General features: G+C 57.2%; 1 protein-coding gene across 2 annotated transcripts; it reads right to left on the bottom strand.

The window, feature by feature from the left end:
• Nucleotides 1-157: 157 nt before the first annotated feature.
• ARHGAP44 (Rho GTPase activating protein 44) lies at nt 158-24,583 on the bottom strand. 2 transcript variants are annotated; one of them, XM_017839116.1, is made up of 18 exons: nt 24,483-24,583; nt 12,122-12,161; nt 10,155-10,259; nt 9,994-10,070; nt 9,246-9,357; nt 8,417-8,493; nt 7,611-7,728; nt 5,439-5,507; nt 4,844-4,925; nt 3,579-3,706; nt 3,324-3,435; nt 2,586-2,667; nt 2,177-2,257; nt 1,976-2,089; nt 1,750-1,841; nt 1,317-1,497; nt 670-687; nt 158-404 (listed from the first exon to the last, which is right to left on the bottom strand). In XM_017839116.1, the coding sequence occupies exons 1-18, from the start codon at nt 24,533-24,535 to the stop codon at nt 179-181; spliced, it is 1,767 nt and encodes a 588-aa protein (XP_017694605.1). In that variant the 5' UTR covers nt 24,536-24,583; the 3' UTR covers nt 158-178. The 2 variants fall into 2 exon arrangements, with proteins under 2 accessions (XP_017694605.1, XP_017694606.1); XM_017839117.1 differs by lacking the exon at nt 158-404 and having other exon boundaries at nt 1,312-1,497.
• Nucleotides 24,584-25,061: the final 478 nt, after the last annotated feature.

Genomic DNA, 25,061 nt, shown 5'->3' with positions numbered 1-25,061 from the left:
ACTGCCTCCAGGATGCTGCTCCTATCCCAGGGATGCTGAGCACCTCCTCCTGCTCCTCTCAGGATGCTGCTCCTCTCCCGGGAATGCTGAACGCCTCTCCCGTGCAGTGGGGTTGTTCTACTGCCGGACTGACAGACGGGGAGGGTGCCCAGCTTGGGGACACGGGGCGCTGGTGGCCTTACCTTGTCCGCTCGGTTCCCGGCGGGAAGCCGAAGCTGGTGGGAGGCGGGGAAGGCGTGGCTGAAATCTCCGGCGATTGCTCGGGAATGGGCGAGTGGGGCGTGGGGGGCAGCTCGGCGGGCGGCGCGGGGGGCTGGGCGGACGGAGGGGCGGAGGATGCCTTGCGTCCCGCGGAGGTGCCTCGGCGAGCCACCCACGAGGTGTCCATCACCCTGACGCCCATGCTGGGGGCACACAGAGACAGGGGCTCGGCACCCACCCGGCGGGAGGGCACCGCCAGCACCACGTCGCGGCTCCTGCGAGGTGCCCGGTCCCTAAAAACGCCTCCTCCATGGGGAAACTCCTGGGAATAAACCCAGGGTAGGGTGGGATGTGCTTGTGACTCCCACCAGCCCAAGTACCAGCACACAGCAGCATTGTCCCAGCACCCACCCAGCACCCTCCCAGCATCCCAGCAGCTTCCCAGAACCACTGCAGAGGATACAGTACCTTTGGATTTTCCTAAGGCTGCATGGGCAGAAACACACAATTATTAGTGTGATAAAACCCCTAAAACTGGTCAGTGCCCAGAGCGAGAGCCCACTGCTGGGCACAGCAGCCGTGAGGCCCAGGGGCTTAGAGAGAGGGCACAGTGGGGACCAGGCTATGCCAGTGGGAGGGACGGTGTGGGACATTTTCCGGAAATGGGGACTTTTTTGGGGATGAGGAGAGCCCTGGGGTTATTTCTGGAATTGACCTGACTATTTGCAGTCCCTGTAGCATGGGGGTGGACATGCACAGGCTGGGAATGGGGAGCTTTCCCCTGGAGCAAAGCCTGCAGACCCTGGGGACACCAGGGCACCTGTCTGCAGCACAGCACAGCCTGGATGTCACACCACGGGCCACCCCACTCCCATCTACAGTGGGCTGGGGGTGGGAGTCAAGCCCTGGGCTCACCTGAGCATCCTCAAGAGGCTGGCACGGAGAGCAGGGGGTTCTCCCACCCCAGGACCACCCAACCTCCACCAGCTCAGTGCCACCCCATCCCGAGGTGGCGGCAAAGCCAGGGATGCTGAACATCCTCCCCAGGTGCTCCTATCACAGGGACACTGGCAAAGCCACCCTCTCCCCAAACCCTGGCACTTCAAAGACCCTACCCATCCTTCTTGTAGAACTCCAGCATCATGTTGTCCGTGGCCACGCTGAGGGGCCGTCGCGCCTGGTCGTGCTGCCGGCGGTCGGCGTGGTCCATGTCCGGGGAGGGCATGGAGCTGTAGTTGGCGTTGTGGTTGACGTGCATGGGGCTGCCATAGTTGCCTGTCACGTTGAACTCAATGTCTGGGGGGGAAGAAAGGAGCAGGGAGGGATGACACAGGGATAAGTGTGCTCAGTGAGGGGGTACTGGCTCCGCAGAAACACCCGGGGGGATCTCGGGTTGGGCACACGGCTGTGAGTCTTGCCAGATCTCTGCCCTGCCCCTGCCCTAAGCCAAGGCAAGCAGAGAGGGCTGGCAAAAATAAATCTGGGAGCTCCCTAGGGAGAGCCAGGACATCCCACAAAGCCCATGCTGCCCCCACAGCCACAGCCTACCTCCAGGGAAGAACCAGTCGGCGTGCTGGATGAGCGGCTCAATGATGCCCACGATCTGCAGCGACACGGTCGTCATCATCTCCGTCATGTTCCTGCAAGGTGGTGGGCAGCACAGCAACCTCAGCCCCTCAGCAACCCCACTGCAGTCCAGTCTCATTTCCAGTAGGATTTGGCCCCCAGTTTCCCCCTCAGCCCCTTCCCCAGCATCCCCTGTCCAACTCCTCACCCTTCTGCCTGTGGCCAGAGGAGGTTGGGCCCCAGCACGATGGCCACGTTGCTCGGTGTCATTTTGTTCATGTCCTGGTACTCGGTCAGCTTGGCCAGGAATTTAATCACATACCTGGAGGGTAGGTCCAAAACGTGTCCATGTATTTGCTGATCACAGCCTCTCTGTCCCCTCCCTGTGTCCTGCTGGCCCCAGACTCACCTGATGTTGTTGTAGTTGGCTTTGGGCAGCTTCTCACAGGCATTCCAGAGAGCCTGGAGCCGCTTCTCCTGCTCTGGGATGCTGTGAGGAGGTGTGAGAGAGTGTTATCCCTCATCCCCACCCCACCCCTGGGCCCTCCACCCTTGCCCTGGGGGACCCTGAGAAACCCTCAGGCTGCTGCCAACACTATATAAGTAAATTAATCCCCAAAACCTGGCGAAAAGGAAACCTTTTCAGTGGAGGTTGGATGCTGGGCCTCTCCCCACCTCCTGGCTCTCAGTCCCCGGGGGAAACATCCCAAATGTTGTGAGCCATGTCAGAAATAACTCATGGCCCCCGACCTATCCATGGGGACCCAAAATGCCACCACCTGTGTCACAGAGGAATGGGGGAGATGCCCCAGACTCACTTGGAGGCCTGGATCCACTCCTCATACAGCTCAAACGTCATGAGGGGCTCTGGCAGCTCTCGCAGGTAGGACTTGAGGGCTCCTGTGGCACACAGGGGACACAGGCATTGGCACTGCGGGTGGCACCAGCTGTTGGGCACCAAGTGGTTTCGCTCCTGGGCATTTTGACTCCATCCCTCCCAGCCTTCCCACCCACCACACCCCAGAGCACCCGCTAGCCTCCCCAGCTTGGTGGAGCCTGTAGCACTCCCTGACCTCCAGCAAGCACCTTGCCACCCCCACTAGTCCCTCCCAGCTCCTCCCTAATTCCCTCCACCACACATTCTCCCAGCTCTCCCTCATTTGTTTTTGCTTAGGACATTCACAGCTCCTTGAGCTGGGAATAGGTTCCCAGTGGGAAACCAGGGTTCAATCCTATGCCTGCAGGAGGCACCTACCCCCTCTGCCCATCCCCAGCCTGTCCAGGTCCCTGTGGATGGCAGGATAACTCTGGGGCAGCCCCAGGTTGTGTCATCTGCCAGCTCACTGATGGTGCACCCTCCCCCCTTGGCCAGGTCATTAATTAAGGATGTTAAACAAAATCAGACCCAGTATCAGGGTGTAGACCCTGGACTACAGCACTAGTTACTGGGATCCAACTAGACTTTGTGCCACTCACCCACCCTCTGGGTGCCCACAGTGGGTGCCTGGATGGGCCACTCCCCACACCACCACCCCCCTGCCCCGAGGAGCCCTCACCTGCGATGGCATGAGGGTCAGCTGAGTACTCCTGCACGTCCACCACGCAGCAGTCCAGGGCTGCCTTCAGCTTCTTCAGCTTGGAGGCCGAGGGAGCCACTCGGAACAGACCCTTGGCAGAGGACACGGGACAGCGTCGGACAAGCTTTGGGGCTGGGGGTGTCCCCAGAGCCCCCCGTTTCTTCATCCCTGCCCCAGAGGCACCCATGGCCCCTTCCATCGAGCCCAGCAAGGGTGGCTGGACATGGGACCCACCTCCTCCTGCATCCCACACTCCAGCAGCATGGTCACACACGCCTCCACGGGGAAGGCGATCTCCCGCCCGCTGACAGCCAGGTGCTCTTCCAAGGGCTTCCCAAAGGAGGGCTTCTCCATCCACGCCTCTGTGATGGGCAAAGGGGGTGACAGGGTGAGGAGGACGGTGCTGGATTCAGCATCCCCTCCCTGAAAGGCTCTTGGTAGCAAAATATTCCGTTTGGGTGATGCTAAAATAACAGGACCCTGACCCTCTGTCCTGGGCGGCTCAGGAAGTGCTTTTTAAACATAAAATCCAAACAAAATGTTTTCCAATCATCACATGGGACATTTCAAAGGGGCTGGATAACATTTTCCAGGGCAGGCAACAACAGGCAAACCTTTGCAATATTTCTTCCTTCTTCCATCACAGTTACAGACAGGAATATTTTGTGGGAATGAGAGAAAAAAACCCAAATGAATCCTTCCCTGCCCCATTGCAGTGATGGCAGGACCCTGAGCTCTGCCTTGTGAAGGAGCTGCTCCTGGGGCCATCATGTGGGTCTCACCCCAACCTTGGGCTCCAAGCCCAGTGCCTACAGAGGCTGCACACCACAGAGTGACACCCCAAGCCTCCCCTCGGTGCTGGGGTTGGCATTAGGGCAGGAGGTGGCATTCAAAATCAAACCTATAACTATAGAGTTTATCTGACTACAGCTTCCTGACACTTACTGATAAATCAGTTTTTGCAGCACTACCAAGACTGCTTTGATTTGTCCAAGGTATCCTCTACAGTTCTTCACTTTGAGAGGGAAGAGGGTATTATTAACACAGAAAAAAAACCACCTTAAAGTGGACAGGATTCATTGCCAGGATCATAAAATTATGGTTTGGGTCAGAAGGGACTTAAAAGACCATCTAGTTCATCCCTCCTGCCATGTGCAGGGACACCTTCCACCATCCCAGGTTGTTCCAAGCCCTGTCCAACCTGGCCTTGGACACTTCCAGGGATGGGGCAGCCACAGTTTCTCCGGGCAGCCTGTGCCACAATCAGTCAGGTTCCCCCTTTCCATGAAGCCGGCTGGATCCTGTACCCCACAGCCAAGTGGGGTAGGGATGGGATGCCCTCCCCAGCGCCAGAGCAGGCGGGATGCAGACAGGACAGGCAAAGGGAGGATGCTCAGCCACAACACTGCGGGGTCACCCCAGAGCCAGCTCTGGTGCTGGCCTGACACAGGGGCCTCGGTGTCACATGCAGGACCAGGACAGACCCCGTGGGCACTCACCCTGCTGGGCTTTGATCTGGGGCAGCACGTTCTGCAGGAGCGCCAAGGACTTGCGATGGTACTCGGCCTGCACCTCGATCAGCTGCGGACACACGGCACCGGCGTCACCCCCGCGGCCGGGGCTGGGGACAGGGACATGGGGGGACAGGGACACGGGGGGACGGGGACACGGGGGGACGGGGACACGGGGGGGACAGGGACATGGGGGGACAGGGACATGGGGGGGACAGGGACATGGGGGGGACAGGGACACAGGGGGACAGGGACACAGGGACATGGGGGGACAGGGACACGGGGACACGGGGACATGGAGAGATGGGGACACAGGGGGACAGGGACATGGGGAGACGGGGACATGGGGGGACAGGGACATGGGGTGGACACGGACACAGTGGGACAGAGACATGGGGGGGACAGGGACACAGGGGGACAGGGACACAGGGACATGGGGGGACAGGGACACGGGGAGACGGGGACATGGGGGGACAGGGACATGGGGCAGGACATGGGGGGACAGGCAGGCGAGTGGGGGACAGGGACATGGGGGACGGGGACACGGGGACATGGGAGCCCCAAGGGGACGGGCAGCACTTACAGTTTGGAAATAGTTTGCATAGTCTACTTCTTTGGCCACGAAATTGTACATGTCAGCCGAGAGCTGGTCCTGCGGAGAGCAGAGGATCAGTGACCGTCCCGCTCGTGCTGCCCTGGGGGCACCTCGGGGGGTCACCAGGAGGGACCAGCTTGGTCACGCCAGGAGGGCCCAGCTTGGTCACGCCAGGAGCCAGCGTGGCACAGCGCAGCCCCCACTCGAGATGTGCTGGGGATGTTGAGTGTATGGCAGCACCCCGGGGATTTGCTCTCTGCCACCACGCAGACACCTCCCACCTCACCCCCTGTACCTCCTTCCAGAGCCCACAATTTTCCAGCACTGTGGAAATTTCACGCTCGCAAAATAAGGCTTTGCCACTTCCCGGATTACTCCTTTCCGAGAATCCCCTGGGATAATTCAACTGGAGGAAAACCATCAAGGCTTTGAAATACCGTCTAGCTGCAACATCCAGCACCAGTGCAGGAAATGCACTGGGGGCAGTTCCCAGCTGCACTTGTCTGCTTGGAAATTGCTGGGTGTGTGGGGCTGAGATGCCCCAAGAGGGGGAGACACAGCCCGAGTTTGTATTTCAAAGGATGTGGGTTCTGTTTGTGTCCCTGGAGGACAGAGCCAGGATTTGAGACACTCACACAGCTCCATCTCCTGCCCCCAACCTGCCCAATGCCACAGCACCAGGTTTGCCCAGCCCTTCGCATCTTCTGCCCCAGGAGAATTCAAAGTCACAGAAAACTTCCAGTGGGTTTTATCACTGAATCCCACAGTCCATGACAAAGGTGCTGGCTGCAGTGTCCCCCCCTGGATTGGACACTTCTCCCACCCAGCCTGACCAGCTGGGGAGATCATGGCCCTGTGGGATGGTGGGGGGTGATGTGGGCTTGGCACATGCCAGCACTTCCTGCAGGTGTTGGGAATTAAATTAAGTTCACTTTCAGAATATTAGAAATTAATTGTGTTATTACTTAGGGTTCATTTGCATCACAGTGGGCCCTGCTCAGAACTTAGCGTGAGCAGGGGAGGAAATGGAGGCTGGGTCCACTTATCCCACCAGATAAGAGGGCTCAAGGGAAAAGACCTTCAAGAACAGGCAACAGAAAAGGCATGAGACCTTGGTAGAGATAAGGTGGATAGTAAATATAAATCAAGCTTGTTACTCAGTTACACCAGCCAGAAGGTAAGAACAGTTATTGACCTGTCTGTGTGGACATGGAGAGAGAATCCAGTGAGGTGTTAGAGGACCCCAGACCCAAAATCACCAGAGGACCAAGAAGTGTGAGCACGGGAAGAACGGGGACATCAACTGAATGGGTAAAAAGTCCCAGGTTTTCTTTGTTCAGGGTCCCTGAACAGCTCCACCAGATGGAGTTGTTCCCACTGCTGCACCAAATAATTATTAAATTATTCTTTCTTGGAATTGGATGTCTGAGACTCTTCTGTGGGAAATCTAAAGGAGAGAAATTTCTATAACAACTTGGTGACCCAGGTGGAATCCCAGGCCACCACCTTCAGATCCTCCCATCTCCAAACATCCAACTGCCAGCAGTGGCTGAGCTCACCCGGGACCTACAGAGTGGGAGGCACTCAAGGGTTAGTGTTACAATTCCCTGAGCAGATCTGGTGAAGATACTGTGGGTTTGAGACCCTCTTAGTGTTAGAGAGCCCTGCAGCTTGTTTATAGTGCACAGCCTGAGCAGTGCAGGGGGTCTGAGACCCTCATGAAGTGCAACAGAAGGGGAATCCGAGTCTCCCTTAACCCACAGAAGGGAGTTCAAGTCCCTCTTAGTGCTTGAAAATTATGGGAAATAAATCCAGCACAGAGAAGGGAGAGAAATGTCTCTAACAGCAGGACTCTGGGCCAGGGCTGGGTGTGCTCAGTGCTGAGCTCACTGGCTCCTGCCAGGATGGGTCCCCTGGGAATGGGATGCTCTCCAGCTCCAGTGGGATAAGGAGGATGGGGACAGAGGAATTGGGGATGCCCTGCCTGGCTGGTGAACATCACCCACTGCCACCAGGCTGTGTCTGGGGACCAGCACAGGCAGTGGGGTACGAAAAGATGAAGAGCAGGGTAAGAGGAGAGGCTGCAGGTTTTCCACGGCATCTGGGACACCAAGATCATTCCCCCCAGCAAGGAGTGGTCCCCCCAGGAGCCCTGGGTACCCTGCAGATCTCCACTCTGTTGGCTGCCTCCTCCATCTCCTCCCTGAGAGCGTCGGCTTTGGCGCCCGAGGGTTGCAGGTTGCTGGCCAGGCCCGAGGACTTCACGGACTGCTGCCACCTGTGGAGAGGGCAGAGCTGTCACAGGGGGGGACAGGGACCTGTAGGGACCAGGGAGCACATCTCAGCAGACCTGGAGGGCAGCACAGGGACCCCCTTCAGCCAAGCCCACCATGGTCCCCAGGGCTGAGCACCACGGAGATGATCCCAGTCCAGCTGGGATGCAGCATCCACTCCCAGCCCCAACTCCCCATCCCCACAGCCAGAGGTACACTCGGGGCTCTAATGAAGTCATTATTTTCAGCAGGATAATGAGCCTCATCCAGGTGGGGGGAGAGATGAAGGGACACCTGTCAAACCTCTCCCCAGGATGTGCTGTGAAGTGGGGCCTTGGACAACTCAGTGGTGCCACAGGACAATCCCTGCAGTGGCAGGAGCACCCAGCTCTTTGCCAGCACATCAGAACTCCCCAAGACAGGGAAAAGAAGGAGCAAAATACAGATTTCTGCCAGAAAAAAATACTCTTTTGCTGCAGAGGGCAGGCAAGGAAAAGGAATCCGTGGATTCTGCAGACAGGAGCAGAAATTGTGGCTCACTGCAGAGCTTGACTTGAAGGCACGTAGTGACACAGCAGACACTTACTGACCCAAGGGAACTGCAGTGCCAGGAGTCCAGGACCTGCTCTCCCTGGAGCTAATCATCCCTTGGGAATTCTTATTTTTCATAAAGCATTTGAAGCCACTTCCTACCTCGTCCTGGAGGAGTCCATGTCCAGCACGAGCTTTGCCAAGTGCTTCCTCTGCTTTTGGATATTTGGGATTTCCACCTGCAGCGACACACAGGAATGGGAGGAGACAAATATCCCTGGAGAGGTGTCCAGGAATGGGTCACTCACACCGGGAGTTTGGGCTGGGGCAAGATAAGGATGCAGCTCCTTGTTTTATCATCACCATCAGGGAGATGGCACAGCTCATCCCTCCTCTGTGTCCCCACAGGGGCTGTGCCACACCTTGACAGCTCCAACTGCAGAACCCAAGAGGAGCATCCTTGGGGGATCAAAGCTTCCTGCCCTGGGGAGCTGGATGAGGGAAGGAAAAGGGCTTTTGGGGATGGCAGTGCAAAGCCCCCCATGCATGGCCACCACTTCCCAAAGGATTTGGTAACAGCTGAAATCCCTGGACACCAGTAGTGCCTCAAAGCTTCTCCTTCTGCTGGGGAAGACAAAATCAGAACCAAGCCCAGGATGTTTTTCTGGGTGTAAAAGCGGGGAAAAAAGCATTGGGTAAAATTGAAAAACAAAGTTGGCAGCAGGGTGGAAAAGAGGGGGAGGGAAATCCCAACACCAAAGAGTGTTTGGAGGTTGGAAAAATGGGTCTGAAATAAGAGTGTTAACCCACTGCCCTTGGGAAAGGCAGAAAGGAGGAAGAGCAGTGGGAGCAGGTGGAGCCCAGCAGGACACGCTCCAGCCCAGCCCAGCTCCAGGAACCGACCAAGCTGCCCAAGGGGTGCTTTCCCCAGTCAGATGTGAGTCCCCAGCACGGGGACACCCCCACCCAGTGACACCCCCACGCTGCTCACCTCAGCCAGCACGAAGAGGGGCTCGATGACGTCTCTCTCCACCTGCAGCTCGAAGTGGATGAGCTCCTGTGCCAGCTTGTCCTCGGCCTCCCCGCACAGCCGCAGCATCTTCCTGCAGGGACACGGGCACAGCTGGGCACCGCGGGGCTGGGGGGCAGGGGGTGGCTGTCCTGCACCCACGGGGGTGGGCAAAGGGCACCCAACACCCCTGGGGGTCTGGGCAGTGGTGAGGGGCAGCCTGTCCTTGGTGGAGGGGCTGGAGAGAGGGGGACCGTGGGCTCTGTGGCTGTCAGGAAATCTCATTCCCCATTCCCTAAATATTGTACCAGTTACAGTCTGAAACGGTATGGACTTTGTTAAGAATTATATACATAGTTTCTTAAGTTATAGATATAAGTTACTTATCCACACATAGTTTACATTGTATACTGCATGACCAAAGGACTTGGTTAAGAATTATACACATACATGTACAGTTTCTTAAGTTATGGATATATTAAGTTACTTAAGATATATATATACACATACACTTTACATGGTATAGTGCATGGCCAAAGGACTCCAGCTCACAACCAGAAAAAAAAAGCACTAAGGAGCTTGCAGGAGCACCCCAGCCCTCCCAGACTGCTTTGAAACCCTCCCTGTTATCCAGCACCACAGATAAGGAACAGCAGCGATTCCTGGCAGCAGCATCCCAGCACCCCCCCAGCAGTGTCAGAGCTCTGGGGCAGCCCCGGGCCCCCCTTACCCCAGCAGGGAGTCATCTCCCAGCACAGCAGATCCCTCCATCAAGCACTGGGCCAGCGTCGTCAGCGGCAGCTTCTTCTGCAAAGAGAGGGGCTGCGTTCCCACCCCGGCACCCCCGGCACCCCCGGAGCCCCGACCCCCCGGAGCCCCCGGAGCCCTCACCGAGCGCTTGTCGGCGTCCACGCCCTGCTGGCCCTGCAGACATGCTGTCAGCTTCTTGTGGGTGCTGTGGGACACCTGCTTCACCAGCTCCAGGCGCTTCTCCACCTGCGGATGCAGCCGTGTCCATGCCCCGGGAATCCCGCCTGGCCCGGGCAGGGACACAGGGGGCTTTGCCACCAGAGTGCTTTGAGTTGTTCCTCTCTTGGATGTGACAGCACCAGAGACCAAAGCCATGGCAGAGCAGAGGTGCTGCTGCCCCTTCTGACCCTGGATCTGGAGCAGCCTCCAAAGCCCAGTGTCCATCCCCTGCCAAGCCCAAACTGGCCAATCACTGAAAATCACCTGAATTGATTAAATTAAGCAATTCATCCCCAAAACTCAGCAAGATGAGGCATTAAACGTAAGCAACCAAGATCTGTCAAAAAGCAGAGCTGAGAGATGTGGGGAAAACATGGAAAGCTCAAAATCTGGGGATACAATGTGGAAAAAGAGAAATAGGCTCTAAAGTTCAAAATCTTGGGAAATGATCCAGGGGGAAGAAAAGAAATATTCCCTGCCTGAGCCTGCAGCAAGTCCTTGAGGCAGGAGGCACCTCACAGGAGCCTGGAACTCAGGCTGAGCTATTTTCCATCACTATAGTAATATATATTACTAATAATATATACTATACAATATATAATAATATATACATACATAATATAATATATTAATATATAAATATTATATATGTTTAACAAATAATAGATTTTCAGGATGTCTGGCTGAGGTGGAGCAGTCTCTGTCCTCCTTGCAGCATATATATGTTCCTTTCACCATACACGTGGACATGTATATATATAAAATTATATATATATAAATTATATATATTATATATACACACACATTTGTGTATATGTTGGAAAGAAGGGGTATGATGGTCATGTGGGTGTGCACCCATCTAAATAAGCCAAACTGGAGTTAATTAGATAAAGACCCCTGCAAACAACACTGGTCCTTTGGGAGACACCTGGACAAGGTGGCACCGACCACCCTCCCTATTGAATTATCACCCAAAGATGTAAAAATCCCCTGTGTGACACTGTTGGAGTCAGAGATGTTCCAAGGGCTGGAGGAGAGAAGGCTCCAGGGAGACCTTAGAGCCCCTTCCAGTGCCTAAAGGGGCTCCAAGAAATCTGGAGAGGGACTTGGGACAAGGGCTTGGAGGGACAGGAAAAGGGGGAATGGTTTCACACTGCCAGAGGGCAGGGTTAGATGGGATATTGGGAAGAAATTCCTCTCTGTGAGGGTGGGGAGGCCCTGGCACAGGTTGCCCAGAGAAGCTGTGGCTGCCCCTGGATCCCTGGGAGTGTCCAAGGCCAGGTTGGACGGGGCTTGGAGCAACCTGGGCTGGTGGAAGGTGTCCCTGCCCTCGGCAGGGGGTGGAATGAGTTGATCTTTAAGGTCCCAAACCAAACCACTCCATGATTCCACAAATTTGGTGATGGATTTGTGAATTCACATCCCTTTGCTGGCACTTCCCCTCCCGGGGCATGCAGGAAGCCAGGACACATGACCTGGGCATCCCAGCTGCTAATCCAAGGCACCACGGGAGGCTGAAATCACCCAAGCCATCAGCTTTGGGAACCATCCCCTGCTGTCACATGTCCCTTCCCCAGGGCAGGATACGGAGAACAGGCACCCACAATCTGGCTGGCTGGATCAGGTTGCCATCCTGGCAGAGATAAGACTGGATCCGACTCCAGCTGACCTGGAAACCAGGCTGGGAAAGGGCCAGGAGGCACGTGGGAGGGAGACACTGCTGCTTCCCACACTCCCAGCCCCCTCCTCCTCCTCCCAGCCCGCCTCATTCCTGTGGGACGCTGCAGCACAGACTGACATGGAGCTGCTGACCCAGCCAGCACCCAGAGGTGGGTGCCCAGGCACCCATGGACACCTGGGAATGGGTGAGACCTCACAGAGGACCTCACCTGCAGGAGATCTTCGCTCAACACTTCAGTCTTCTCGGCTCTGCAAGACAAGAAAGAAGACAAAGCATTGGTGAGGGGTCTGGCACACGTGGCAGTGCCCGGCTGCACACCATGTACACCTGGAATGTGCTTTTCCATTGGGATGCAGGTGGTGATTTAAGGATCTCTGGTCTCATCAGGTATCGGCTCATCTCCTAAAGAAGCAAAGGAACCACGTCCAAAGCCTTTTAGAGAGTGTAAATCAGACAATCACAGAACGGTTTGGGTTGGAAAGGAGCTCTTGGTGGCTCCCTGCCATGCACCACACCAATTTAGGGTCCACCGCTGATCTCCCACTTATTTTTCCATCATCCCCAGCAAAACAGGCGTGCTAAATTCCCAGAAGGAAGCAGGCAGTGCTGCAGAGGGAGGTGGTGTGTCTGCACAGCAAAGCAGCTCCCTGGGCTTTGCACACCCTCAGCACTGAGGGTTCCAAGGGCACATCCCGTCCGCACGGCTGAGCCTCCTCGGACCGGCACAGCCACTGGATCTGAGGCGGCAGCTGCTGCCCGAGGCCTGGCCAGAACCCTTCCTGCTGCTCCCTGGGGATGGATTTACCGCTCCAGAGCCCGTGTCATCCTCTGTCTACGCTAGTGAGGAGCGCTGGGGGTGCAGAAGGAGACACAAACCCGCCCTCCTCGGCCTCGCGTGCACCCGCAGCATCCTGCCCGCAGAGCCCGCGGCTGCTCCGCACCACATCTGCTCAGGCTCATTTAAACCATCACACTCCGGATCATTTATTCATTTTCCCAGGGTTTTTAACAATGTCAGGGCATCATCTCGCTTGGAAAAGTGAGCTCTGTCAAGATGTGCTGAGGCAGAGCTGTGATTCAGCCAATTAGTCCCTAAAGGTTCGTTAACGAACAGCAAAAGCCTGGTGCTCTCATTGCTTAAAAAACACCTTTATTTCCTGAGCCCCGGTCTCTTTCTGCCATCCAAGGGGGTTTCTCAGGTTGGAAAGATGGAGGGAATTATTGAAACAATGGAAATAAGGAGCAAACACAGGCAGAGCAAGGTTCGGAGAGCAAGCCTGGCACGGCAGCAGCTCATCCACAGATACACCACCAAAGCCTTTTAGAAAGTGTAAATCATAGAATCCCAGAATAGTTTGGGTTGGAAGGGACCTTAAAGCTCAATTTGTTCCACCCCCTGCCATGGGCAGGGACACCTTCCACTAGCCCAGGTTGCTCCAAGCCCCATCCAACCTGGCCTTGGACACTCCCAGGGATCCAGGGGCAGCCACAGCTTCTCTGGGCAACCTGTGCCAGGGCCTCACCAAATCAACTGCATTACATCTACTTTGTGTATTAAAGTTGTCCCAGCATCCGATTTAAATTGGTTTAAAAATAAATCTAAAAAGAAATAAATTTTAAAAACCCTATTTGTTTTAATTGGGGGGAAAAAGGGATTTAAATGAACATATTTAAATGAACATCTATAAGAAGCACAAGTGATGTGCTGCTTGCCCGGGAGCAAGAGCTGATCAGCTTCTCCTCCTCTTCTGGAAATCACCTTCACTTTATTTAGACAGGGCTGGAAACGCTACAGAATTAGCACAAACAGGGAAAAAAGCAGCAAATATTCACCAGCACAGACACAACGGCGGTTCCTGCTCCCCCGCCCGGCTCGGGATATATTTAGCATCCCAAAGGAGTGGGAGGTGACAGGGAGTCAGGTGAGCGCTGCACAGCCACAGGCAGGCACTGCCGGTGCACGTCCCTGCTGCTCCCTCAGAACCCCAGGAATCCTTTCTAAACTTCAACATAAAAAGTGGTGTTTTTTTTTTCATATGTTTTCTCCTCTTCCAGCCAGGCTGGGGGATGGGATTTGCACATCCCAGGGTCCTGCACTGCCAGGTTTCTCTCCCAGCAGCCACAAGGCAACCTGTGCTACAATTTGATGTGTATTTTGGAAACAGAAAATGATGATTCCAACAGAAAAACAAAAATCTGGCCTTGATCTGCTTTTAAGCACATCCTCAGTGTGAGAAACCCCAGTGGCTTTAACGGAGAGCAACCCCCTGGCACAGCCCCCCATGCACATTCCAGGATGCTCAAGCAGGTTGGGGAACCTGCCAGTCGGCTTTAAAAACAGGGAAAAAACAGGCTGCAGCATTTTATGGATGGGAATAAGCAAAGAGGCTGTTGGAGCTGCTCAGCACAGCTGCCAAGGGCCGTGGCAGAGCGATGGGCACACAGCAGGAGCAGGGGGTTCCCTGCCTTATTCTGTCATCTGTGGGAGCTGGGATGTTTTCCACAGAATCACAGAATCAGCCAGGTTGGAAAAGACCTCTGAGATCATCCAGTCCAACCCATGACCCAACCCCACCTTGTCACCCAGACCATGGCACTGATGCCACATCCAGGCTCTGCTCAAACCCCTCCAGGGACGGGGACTGCACCCCCTCCCTGGGCAGCCCATTCCAAGGGCTGATCCCTCTCTCTGGGAAGAACTTCCCCATGTCCAACCTAAACCTGCCCTGGTGCAGCTCCAGGCTGTGCCCTCTTGTCCTACTGCTGGTTCCTGGGAGCAGAGCCCGACCCCCCCCGGCTCCCCCCTCCTGTCAGGGAGTTGCAGAGAGTGAGAAGGTCTCCCCTGAGCCTCCTCCTGTCCAGGCTGAGCCTCCCCAGCTCCCTCAGCTGCTCCTCACAGCACTTGTGCTCCAGACCCTTCCCCAGCCTCGTTGTCCTTCTCTGGACCTGCTCCAGCCCCTCCATGTCCTTCCTGAGCTGAGGGCCCAGAGCTGGACACAGCACTCGAGGTGAGGCCTCAGCAGTGCCCAGTCCAGGGGCAGAATCACTTCTTCTGCCCTCCTGCTTTTGATGGGGATGGGGGTCCCTGTGTGGCCTTGGGGTCATGCCACAGCCACTCAGGCTGCAGTGGATGGAGGTTGGTCACAGCAGTGGGAGCCAGGTCCCACATCCTGCCAGTGCTGGGCACCAGCATCCAGAGCCAGGAATCATCCTGCTCCCACACCGTGGCTTCCCCAGCGAGGTAAAACACGGCCCCAGGAGCCACCACGGGGTGTTTTTCCACAGCCAAAACTGGGGACAAGTCTCCTTCTCCAGGCCACCTGGATCCTACAGGTGATGCCACCAGCAGCCACCACAAAGAGCTCCAGCTGCAAAGCCTGGCCCTGGGATGCACCAAAAAAATACAAGTAATTCCCCCCCGAGCAAGTCTCTGTACTTGTCCTGCTGGCAGCACCCTGGAACCTACAAATCATCTCCAGGAGCACCAGAACCGAGTGGCACCTCCAAACCCCCAGCATGCCCAGCCCAAGCTCCACGTGGCCATTTAATGTGTAAAACCTAAAAATTAACATCATCCCACTCCCCTGACATCATACTGCGCTCCAGCTCCGTGCTGCTAATGCCTCCAGGAAAAATCCCATTATATCCCTTACGTTTCTAACATTAAATAGTTTTCAGCCTAAAGTTAATGCGGTTTTACAGGAGCTTATATGGTTTTATGAGCCATCCTGTGAGCCTGAAGCAAGTGATGCTTGGAGGCAAATGCACACCCTGCCTGGGAGCAGCCAGGGAGATGAGACTGTCCTGCACATCCCTGGCTCCATCCTGCCTGCCTTGGAGGGTATTTTTTGGGTGCTGAGCCCTTGATCAACATCAGAGATGCTCAAGGAGACCCCAGTGCCACCTCTTTGGCACCCAGTGGCATTTTCTGGAGCAGTGGGATGGCAGCATCTCTCCCTGGGATTTCGGCAAAGCATTTCCAGCAGGCTCAGCCCTGAGCATCTCCACAGCCCTGAGCATCTCCACAGCCCTGAGCATCTCCACAGCCCTGAGCATCTCCACTCAGCTCAACAAACCCTGCTTGGTGCTTTCTTCTCCCTCCAATATTTTGATCCAAGCAATGCCCCACTCAAGGATGGCTGAGGGTCCCTGTGCCTTCCACAAACTCTCTTGCCTTGGCTTCCCATCCCCAGGGAGAACCACTTGCTGAAACCCTCTGGATTCAGGAGCCCCAGCTCCTAGCTTAGTCTCCAGAGCTGAGTTCAGACTCTGTGGGACTTTGGAGCCCAAAGCACAAGGGCACTCCTGAAATCACAGCCCTGCAGAAACCCCTCGACAGCGTCAAGAGGGACCAGTCTGGATGTGACTGATGCTGGGAAACGTGTCTGGCTCCAGCAGAGATGCCCTCCCTGTTCCAGCCTGGCATCTTGATCCCAACCAAGGAAACCCCCAGCCCCTCCAGGCACACCCGAACCCACCCCCAGCACCTCTCAGTTCCTCCACAGCACCCCCCAAAGACCTTCCTCAGCGACCCCCAGTCCTTCCTGGCATCCCCCAGTCCACCCTCAGCACCCCCCAGTTCCTCCCCAGCAAGCCCCCAGCCTATCCCCAGCAGCCCACCACCCTTCACCCATACCTGCCACACCCCAGTCCATCCCCAGCACACCCCCAGTCCATTCCCAGAACACCCCTCAGCCCATCCCATTCCCCCCAGCCCCACCTGGCACCCCCCAGTTCCTCCCCAGCACCCCCATTCCATCCCAGCCCGCTCCGTGCCCCATTCCTGGGGTCAAAAAGATCCCTGAATTCCATCTCTGCCGTGGGCTGACTGTCACCCCAATCCCAAAGGACCCCAGGACCTGCCCAGGCCCACAGGAGGCAGCTGAGCTCCTTCCTGCACAAACGCATCTCCTTCCCAAACTGCTATCAAAGCAATTCGAGGGGGTTCCAGAGCCCCCCCAAGGGAGAGCAGAGGGACCCAGACTCCCACACCCTGGGGTACATCAGTCCCCCTCCCTCACACCCTGGCAGGGTTCAGGGACCACCTGTGCCTACCCCAAAACCCCAGACCCCAAACGATGCTCAAGGGTCTGGTGTGTGGGAAGGGGTGATCCGGTGGCTGCAGCTCCCATACATCAGAGCAGGCAACTGGTGGCACCAGTAAAATGTCCTCTTGGCACCAGTTTAAGCCAGGACCAGGTCTAGGCCATCCTTTACACCCATTTATTTCCATCCCCATGTCTCCCAGGGTGAGTCCCCAGGGCTCCTGTGCTGGGTCACGACTTCCCCAGGGAACCAGAGACGGTGGGTTTTGACCATGCAAGGTGTCCTGAGCAAAGAACAGCACCCAAGGGAGGGGTGCAGGGACCCCCAATTTCCCTGGCTGGTCCCTAATCCCCCAAAACTTCGTGCCATACGAGTTCCATGCATCCTGTGGGAGCATCCCTTGGAGAGGCAGCCAGCAGCACCAGCCCTCAATGCTTTCTTTCCTCTTTCCTTTCAGCAAACAAAAGCCTGTTCCTCCCCTTCCCCTCCGGGTTTCCAGCACCCCGGGGCTGTTTTTCCCAGCACAAACCCAGGCACCTCTCAGCCAGCACCCAGACACTCAGTCCCTGCAAGCAGCTGGGAGGAAAAAGGGCAATTAATACAGAGACTTAAAGCAAACAAGCAGGGGATGCAGCCACTGTGTGGTCAGGCACTGGCTTCTGCAAAACCTAATTGCTGCCAGCAGAAATCAACACCAATCAAGCAAATTATGTTGATTCCCACATAAATACATGACTTTCCAGCGCCTTGACCTGGGGAGGTACAGCAGAGCCAGTGCTTCCCCAGAGCATCTGCTGATGCCAGACAACTCCTTCTGGCTGGACCGCCCATCACCAGTGCCCACCCTGCCCCTGCCACTGTCCCCCTGTGATGCTCCAGCCACCTGAGACAAGGAGCTGCCAGCCTGGGATTTGACCCTGAGCCAGCAAAACTCCAAACACAACAAGGATTTCATGGCAATATCATCTCTGAGTGGGAAAAGCATCATGCCCGGCTGGTGGGCAGAGCTTCACCCGGCACGGGGACAGCAGGAGCAAGGATGCATCTCCAGAGGCACAGTGTCTGCCTTGAGGACCCCTTGGCCCACCCTTCCTGCCCAAAATACTCCTTTCACCCCATTCCTGGCCACCCGTCCCTGCAGTCTGCCCATAAACATTTAATCACTATTTAATTACCAATGCTGATTCCCCTGATTTCTCCTTGCTCCAGCCTAAAAGTAACCTCCTGGCTGAGGGCAGGAGAGGGAGATATGAGGACCCAGCCAAGGCTGTCCCGTGCTGGCAGCGTTCACTCCCATGGGTGGGTCTGCCCCACACCCCACATGGCTGTGGGGTCAGTGCCCGGCTCCATCCTGGTCTTGCCACATCTCCCTGTGGTGCTGATGCACCTGCCTGGTACCTGTGGGAAAATTCCAGGTCCTGCAGCCCCTCAAGCCCAGAGGGTGAGGTTGGCGAGGTTGGTGAGGTTGGTGAGGTGAGGTTCAACCACACAACTCGAATAAACCATTGAGGATCCACTGCATGTGCCAGAGGGGGAGGAAGCTCCTTGGCTGTCATCCAGGAAACCCCTGGAAGCGCTGGGCACTGCAATCCAGGCTGGATGCTGGTCCAAGGACTGCACCGTCCTCAGCTTCTGCCGCCTCCTGAGCTGTGCTGGCCACCACATCCCTGGGGACACACGATCCAGCGGTGCATAACCAGGATCTGCCGAGCCCAAACGGAGCTGCGGATTCTTCCCGGTGCCTTTTTAGCAGGCAAAGAAGCAAAACATCAAATATTTATATCTTCAAATCGCTGCTCAGATCCCTCGGGGAGACGACTCCGACGGCAACATCCAGCGAGACACGGCGAGACGGCCCCGCCGCCGCCTCCTCCAGCGCTCCCTGGGCTGGTCCTGCCCGTGGGTGCCACGCTGTGACAGTCCCCGTGTCCCAAACCTGCACCTGAAGGCAGTGATGCCCACCCAGCAGTCCCAGTGCCAGGGCTCAGCCCCTGGCAGCTTGCCCGCCTTTGGCCGAGCCAGGCTGGAAAAAGCAGGATGACACAGGCAGGGAAGGCTGGTCCAGCTTTCCATCATCCTTCTGCCCACAGCTGGGAAAACCAAAGGAATCAGAGCAAAATGGGGGACAGAGTTTTAAAGGCAAGACTCCTCTTCTCCTCCTCTCCTGCCCTTCTCCCAGCTTCGAGCTCTCTGTGTCTTCAGCACGGGATGTTTGAAGCCTTTTGCTCCTGGCACATCCCTCCCCGGGGTCGCATCCTGACCGGGCTTTGATCCTGATTTAGAAATCATGGAGAAGCCCCTGCAGAGCAAAGAGCCCTGAGGCTGCTGGAGTGGGGACAAAACCTTCAGCCCGCTCCATGAATATTCCAGTTTGCCGGAGCTGCCGCCTGGTGAGGAGGATAAAAATATCCCCAAGGCTGCCGGGATGCTGCCGGCACCGGTGGCAGGGCCAAAATTCCCAGGGGGGTCTGCTGACAGAGAGTCACTGGCACCCCAAAGTGCAGATGGGGAGCCCAGCTATTTAAAGGGTGTTGTTCCCTCCTGCAAATCCCATCGGAAGAAATCCCAGGTGGTGCTTCTATTCCCTCTGTCCTTGTTTCGTACAAGCGGAATAAAATGTCCTTATTTCTTGCCGAATGTTCTTGCTGCACCAAGAATAAACCCTCACTGTTTAGAGGTTTTGTACTGATGTGCAAGTGCTGGTGCTGGGAAAAACATCTGCCCTGAGAGCCACCAAAGTGCCATCCAGACCAAAATGCCACAGCTTCCCCCCCTCCCCCGGAATGGGGATACAGTGTGGGATGTTCAGGAAGGACTAGGAGGAAAAATCCAACCCCTCCAAGCTGCTGCCATGATCCCTGGTGTCCTCCATGCCCACTGTGCCGTTTGGGAACCCAGCTGCACGTGGCTGCAAGTGCCTGTTTTAATCCCAAAGGAAAAAACCTCCATATTGAGCCAATTCTGGAAAATTCACAGGGCTGTTTGGGCCGCTGGAGTGGGTGGCAACACCCTTGTACCATCATCCCATCACCTCAGAGCCAGGGTGGAGCTCCCACCAGTTCAGTCCCCGATGGGATGGATAAATAAACACAAATAAAAATGAAAGCACTTTGCAAGAAACATCCTCAGAGTGTTTTACAGCCACTTATTGATTTCTCTTCTCTTTCCTTCTTCCAGCCCATGGAGATAAATATTATGGCCCTTTTCAGACTGGGCACAACAACTGTCCCCAAGGTCGGGTACCAAACAAAGGGCTGGGCTGGGCATCCCCAGCTCTTTCTATCAGTGAAATGACCAAAATAAAATAAAACAAATTAAAACGAAGTAAAATAAAATAAAATAACATTAAATTAAAATAAAATAATAAAATAAAATAAAATAAATACTGTGCTCAGGCCCCAGCAGAGCATGGGGATGCTCCGGTTGGTCCTGTCACACAAACTGGGCACCCCAGCACCTGCAGGGGCTGCTGCTCTCTCCAGGGGGGTCAGAAGGTCCTCACTTGCCCCCTAATACTGATCTTGACCCTTTCCTGACCCCAAACCTAGTTCTCATCCTTATCCTGATCCTGACCTTAACCTTGACTCTAAACCTAATCCTGACTCTAACCCTTACCTTATCCTAACTATAACCCTGACCCTAACATTAACCTTGACCCTAACTCTAATCCTGACCCAAACCCTCATTTTGACCCTAATCTTAATCCCGACCCTCATCTTGACCCCAACATGAACCCTGACCCCTGTGGGTGACCCCTGTCCCTTGGCTGCAGATGGTCCCTCACTGCCCCCACCCCAGTGCCAGCTGAGGCCACCCCAGGGACAAAGGGCTGCTCCTGCCTGTCCCCTTCTGGCATCTGACAGATCCATGGAAAGGGTTTTCCCTTCAGTTGCCTGTTTTCTTCCATTTTTTAAAGGAAATTGCACCACCAAAAGCAGAAAAAGCCACCAGGGGTTGGGACTTGGCTCTGCCCACCCCGCAGGATGGCTGGGCAGATGTCCCTGCTGTCCCCAGTGTCCCCCCATTGGGGGGGGAACCAGTGGGATCTTCTGGGAGCTGCTGGGATAAGTGACACAGACACACCAGCTGGATGCCACCACTGCCCCCAAGGCTCCCATCTCCCCCCAAGAGACAAGCTCCACGTGAGCACAGACCCCAGCCCCAGGACAGCATCCACCCTGGCTGACCCCAGCCCCAGACTCAGGGGCACTGCCACTGCAGGGTGATGGTGGCCCACTGGGGTTTGGTGACAAGCAGGAGGGGCCACCCCTCAGACCCCAGAGAGTTATGGTGCAGGTACCCCAGCGAGCCTTTCCCAGGGGAGACAAAACACCAGGGTTCTATTATTCTTCTTCATTTCCACTTATTATTCCTTATTTCCACTTTTAGTCCTTATTTCCATTTGTTATTCCTTATTTCCACTTCTATTCCTTATTTCCATTTATTATTCCTTATTTCTATTAATTATACCTCATTTCCATTAATTATTCCTCATTTGCACATATTATTCCACATCTGCATGTCTTATTCCACATTTGCACGCGTTATTCCACATTTGCATGCATTATTCCCTACTTCCTTTTATTATTCCCTATTTTCATCTATTATTCCTTAATCCTATCTATTACTCCTGATTTCCAGCTGTCTGGAGAGGTCTGCTCAGGACTGCACAGTGGGAAGAGGGATAAACATCAGCCCGTGCTCGAGATGGGGACGAGTGGAGTAGGGCTGAGGAAGAGGATGGTCCCCGAGCTCCTGCTGTGCCCTGAGGAGGATCCAGCTGCCCCATCCCAGCAAAGAGGGAGCCACATTCCCCACATTCATCCCAGCCCGGCGGTTCTGGCAGCAGGGGCAGCTCTGCAGGCAGCCGACGAGCCGGGAACCACCGGAGCCTCCCACTGCCCGTCACGAGCCGGCGTCGCAGGGAGCCCTAAGAGGATTAGGGGTTTAGCAGCCCCCGGCCGCTGGCCCCGTTCCCTGGGCTGCAGGGAGCCGGCACTGCCCCCGCGTTCCCGGGGGATGCGGGAAGGAGGATGCTCCTCGCCGTGTCAGCGGCACCATTTTGAGGCCGGGCGTGTGCGCGGTGCCCGGCTCCCCGCGGGGGTGGGGGGACACGGGGACACCCCTCCCGTGCGGGGGGCAGATGTGCCAAACCCCCTCGGAGACACAGCAAACCCCCTCGGGGCGTCCGGAGAGCGAACCTGCAGAAAATCACACGCCCTGTCCCCAGACCAGCCTCCTCCTGCTGCTCCCCCAAGGGAGGCAAGTGCTGCTCCCTCAGCGCTCCCGCACCACATTCCCACAGCGTGATGCACGGGCCATGTTCCCTGTGCCACCCTCCCACACCACGCTCCTGCACCGTGCTTCCACACCATGCTCCCTGTGCCATGTTCCCTGTGCCATGATCCCACACCACATTCCCTGTGCCATGTTCCCTGTGCCACGATCCCACACCACATTCCCTGTGCCATGTTCCCTGTGCCATGTTCCCCATGCCATGTTCCCCGTGCCATGTTCCCCGTGCCATGTTCCCCGTGCCATGATCCCACACCACGTTCCCTGTGCCATGTTCCCCATGTCATGTTCCCCGTGCCATGATCCCACACCACATTCCCCGTGCCATGTTCCCTGTACCGTGATCCCACACCACGCTCCCACACCACATTCCCACACTGTGCTCCTGCCCCACGTTCCCACATTGCACTTCTGCACCAGATTCCCACACCGTGCTCCCACACCAGATTCCTGGAGCACGCTCCCAAACCACATTCCCTCACCACATTCTTGCACCGTGTTCCTGCCACTCTGCTCCCGCACTGTTCCCACACCAGGTTCCTTCAGCACGCTCCCAAATCACGTCCCCACATTCTCCTGCACTGCTGCCACAGCCCCACAGCAGTGCCCGCTGCCGTCCCACCCTGTGCCATGTGCCAGCAGCCTGACCCCCAGCCCGGCAATGGGCCCCAAGCCGGTGGGATGTCCCCCCATTGCCATGGGGGACACAGAGAAGGGGATGCAGGGGATGCCAGCAGAAATCCCAAGCCCTCAGATCTGGAAGAGGAAGCTGATCCCGATGCCCTGGCTGTGCTGGTGCCCCAGTGCCACCATGGGAAGGAAAAAATAAACAAATCCTCTCCCTCCCTCCTTCCCCCCCCCCCCCCCCGCCTGCAAAATCTCCAGGAATTACACAACAGGCACGATCAAATCCCGGGCCTGGCCATGCTCCGGCGCACACGGGCACTCCCGTGGGCACAGCCCCTTCATCCACACCCCGATGTGGCCCTGGCCCCACAGACAGCCAGGGGTGCTGGGGGGCAGCACACGGGGGCACCCCACAGCATCAGGGTGTCTGGAGAGAGGGTGTTCCTGCAGCCCGGCCCTGGCACAGGGGATGGGCAGGCAGGGAGCAGTGGGTACAGGGGGCAGGGTGTGGGACAGGGGCAACGGGGGCAGCAGGGCAGGGTGGGTGCAGGGGGTCAGGCAGGGGTTAACAAACAGGCCGGGTGTGGGGCGAGGGGTGCAGTTGGGGGAGGAGGCAGGGAATGGGCAGGGAGGAGGGGAGGTGGGCCTAGGGGCAGTGGGGCAGGCAGGCAGCAGGCAGTGGGACAGGCAGGGAGCAGGGAATGGGGCAAGGTGAGGACAGAGGGTGTCAGGGTGCAGGCAAGGAGCAGGCAGGATGCAGGCAGCAGGGCAAGGGGCACACAGGGAGCAGGAAGGCTGTGGGGCAGGCAGGGTGCAAGCTGAGGACAGGGGCAGGAGGATGGGCAGAGTGTGGGCAGGAACAGGGGCAATAGGAAGAGGGCAGGGAGCAGGCAGGAAGGGAGATGGAGCAGTGGGGCTGGCAGGGAGAAGCCAAGGCACAGGATCAGGGGCAGTGGGGCAGGCAGGGAGCAAGGGAGCAGGCAGGGGTAGGGGGTGGCAGGGTACAGGCAGGGAGCAGGCAGGGAAGCAGGTAAACTGTGGGATTAGGGGCAGTGGGGCAGGCAGGGGGTGGGCATTGTGGAATGGCACTGGGCAGGCAGGACACAGGGGGGCTGCAGAATCAGGGCAGTGGGGCAGGCAGGGAGTGGGCAGGAAAGACACGATGCAGGTGGAGAGTGGGATGAGGGCAGTGAGGCTGGCAGAGCACGGACAGGGAGCCAGGGCAGCAGGGCAGGGGGCAGGGGCATGGGGAGGGTGCAGGATCAGGTCAGTGGGGCAGGCAGAGCACAGGCAGGGCATGAGACTGGGGCAGTGGGGCAGGCAGGACGCAGGGAGGGTGTTGGGTTGGGGTAGCAGGGCAGGCAGGGAACGAGCAGGAGGCAGGCAGGTTGCTGGATCGGGGCGGTGGGGCAGGAAGGGAACGGGCAGGTGCGGGTGCGGCGGGGCAGGCGGAACGGGCAGGAGGCAGGCAGGGTGCGGGATGGGGGCGGTGGGGTGGGCAGGGAGCAGGCGGGGTCCCCATCCGCATCCTCATCCCCATCCCTATCCCCATTCCATCCCCGTCCCATCCCCATCCCTTCCCATCCTATCCCCATCCCTACCTGCCCACGGTCTGGTTGGCGAGCTGGCGCATGCGGTTGAATTGCTTCTTCATGGTGGCGGCGGTGCGGGCGGTGCGGGCGGTGCGGGCGGGCAGCGGGGCCGGGGGCCGCGGGCCGCCCCTCCCGCATCCCCGCCCGGCACCGAGCCGGGCCGGGCCGAGCCGAGCCGAGCCGGGCCGAGCGGGCCCCGCCGCCCCTGCGCCGCTCCGCGCCTCCGCCTGCGCTCCGCGCCCCCCGCACCGCCCCGCACCGCCCCCGGCCGCGGCGGCGATGGGAAATGTAGTCCGGGGCCGCCCGCCCCGGCGGGCTCTGCAGGGCGCGGGGGGGTCTTGGAGCGAGTCTGGAGCCGAGCATCCCCCCCGGCATTCCCTGATATCCCCCGACATCCCTGGGCGTGGCCCCGGCGTCCTCCCCGGCATCCCTCAGCATCCCTTGACATGGCCTCGGCATCACCTGGCATCCCCCCGGCATCCCTCTGGCATGCCCCGGCATCACCTGGCGTCCCCTTAGATCCCGTGACATGGCCTCAGCATCTCTCCAGCCTCCCCTGCCATCCCCCCCGACATCACCTCGGCATCC

The sequence above is a fragment of the Lepidothrix coronata genome, unplaced genomic scaffold (genome assembly GCF_001604755.1).
Source record: "Lepidothrix coronata isolate B3197 unplaced genomic scaffold, Lepidothrix_coronata-1.0 Scaffold376, whole genome shotgun sequence".
NCBI classification, from domain to species: Eukaryota; Metazoa; Chordata; class Aves; order Passeriformes; family Pipridae; genus Lepidothrix; species Lepidothrix coronata.
The sequence above is the reverse complement of the archived record's forward strand: the minus strand, read 5'-3'. Positions and strand labels throughout refer to the sequence as shown.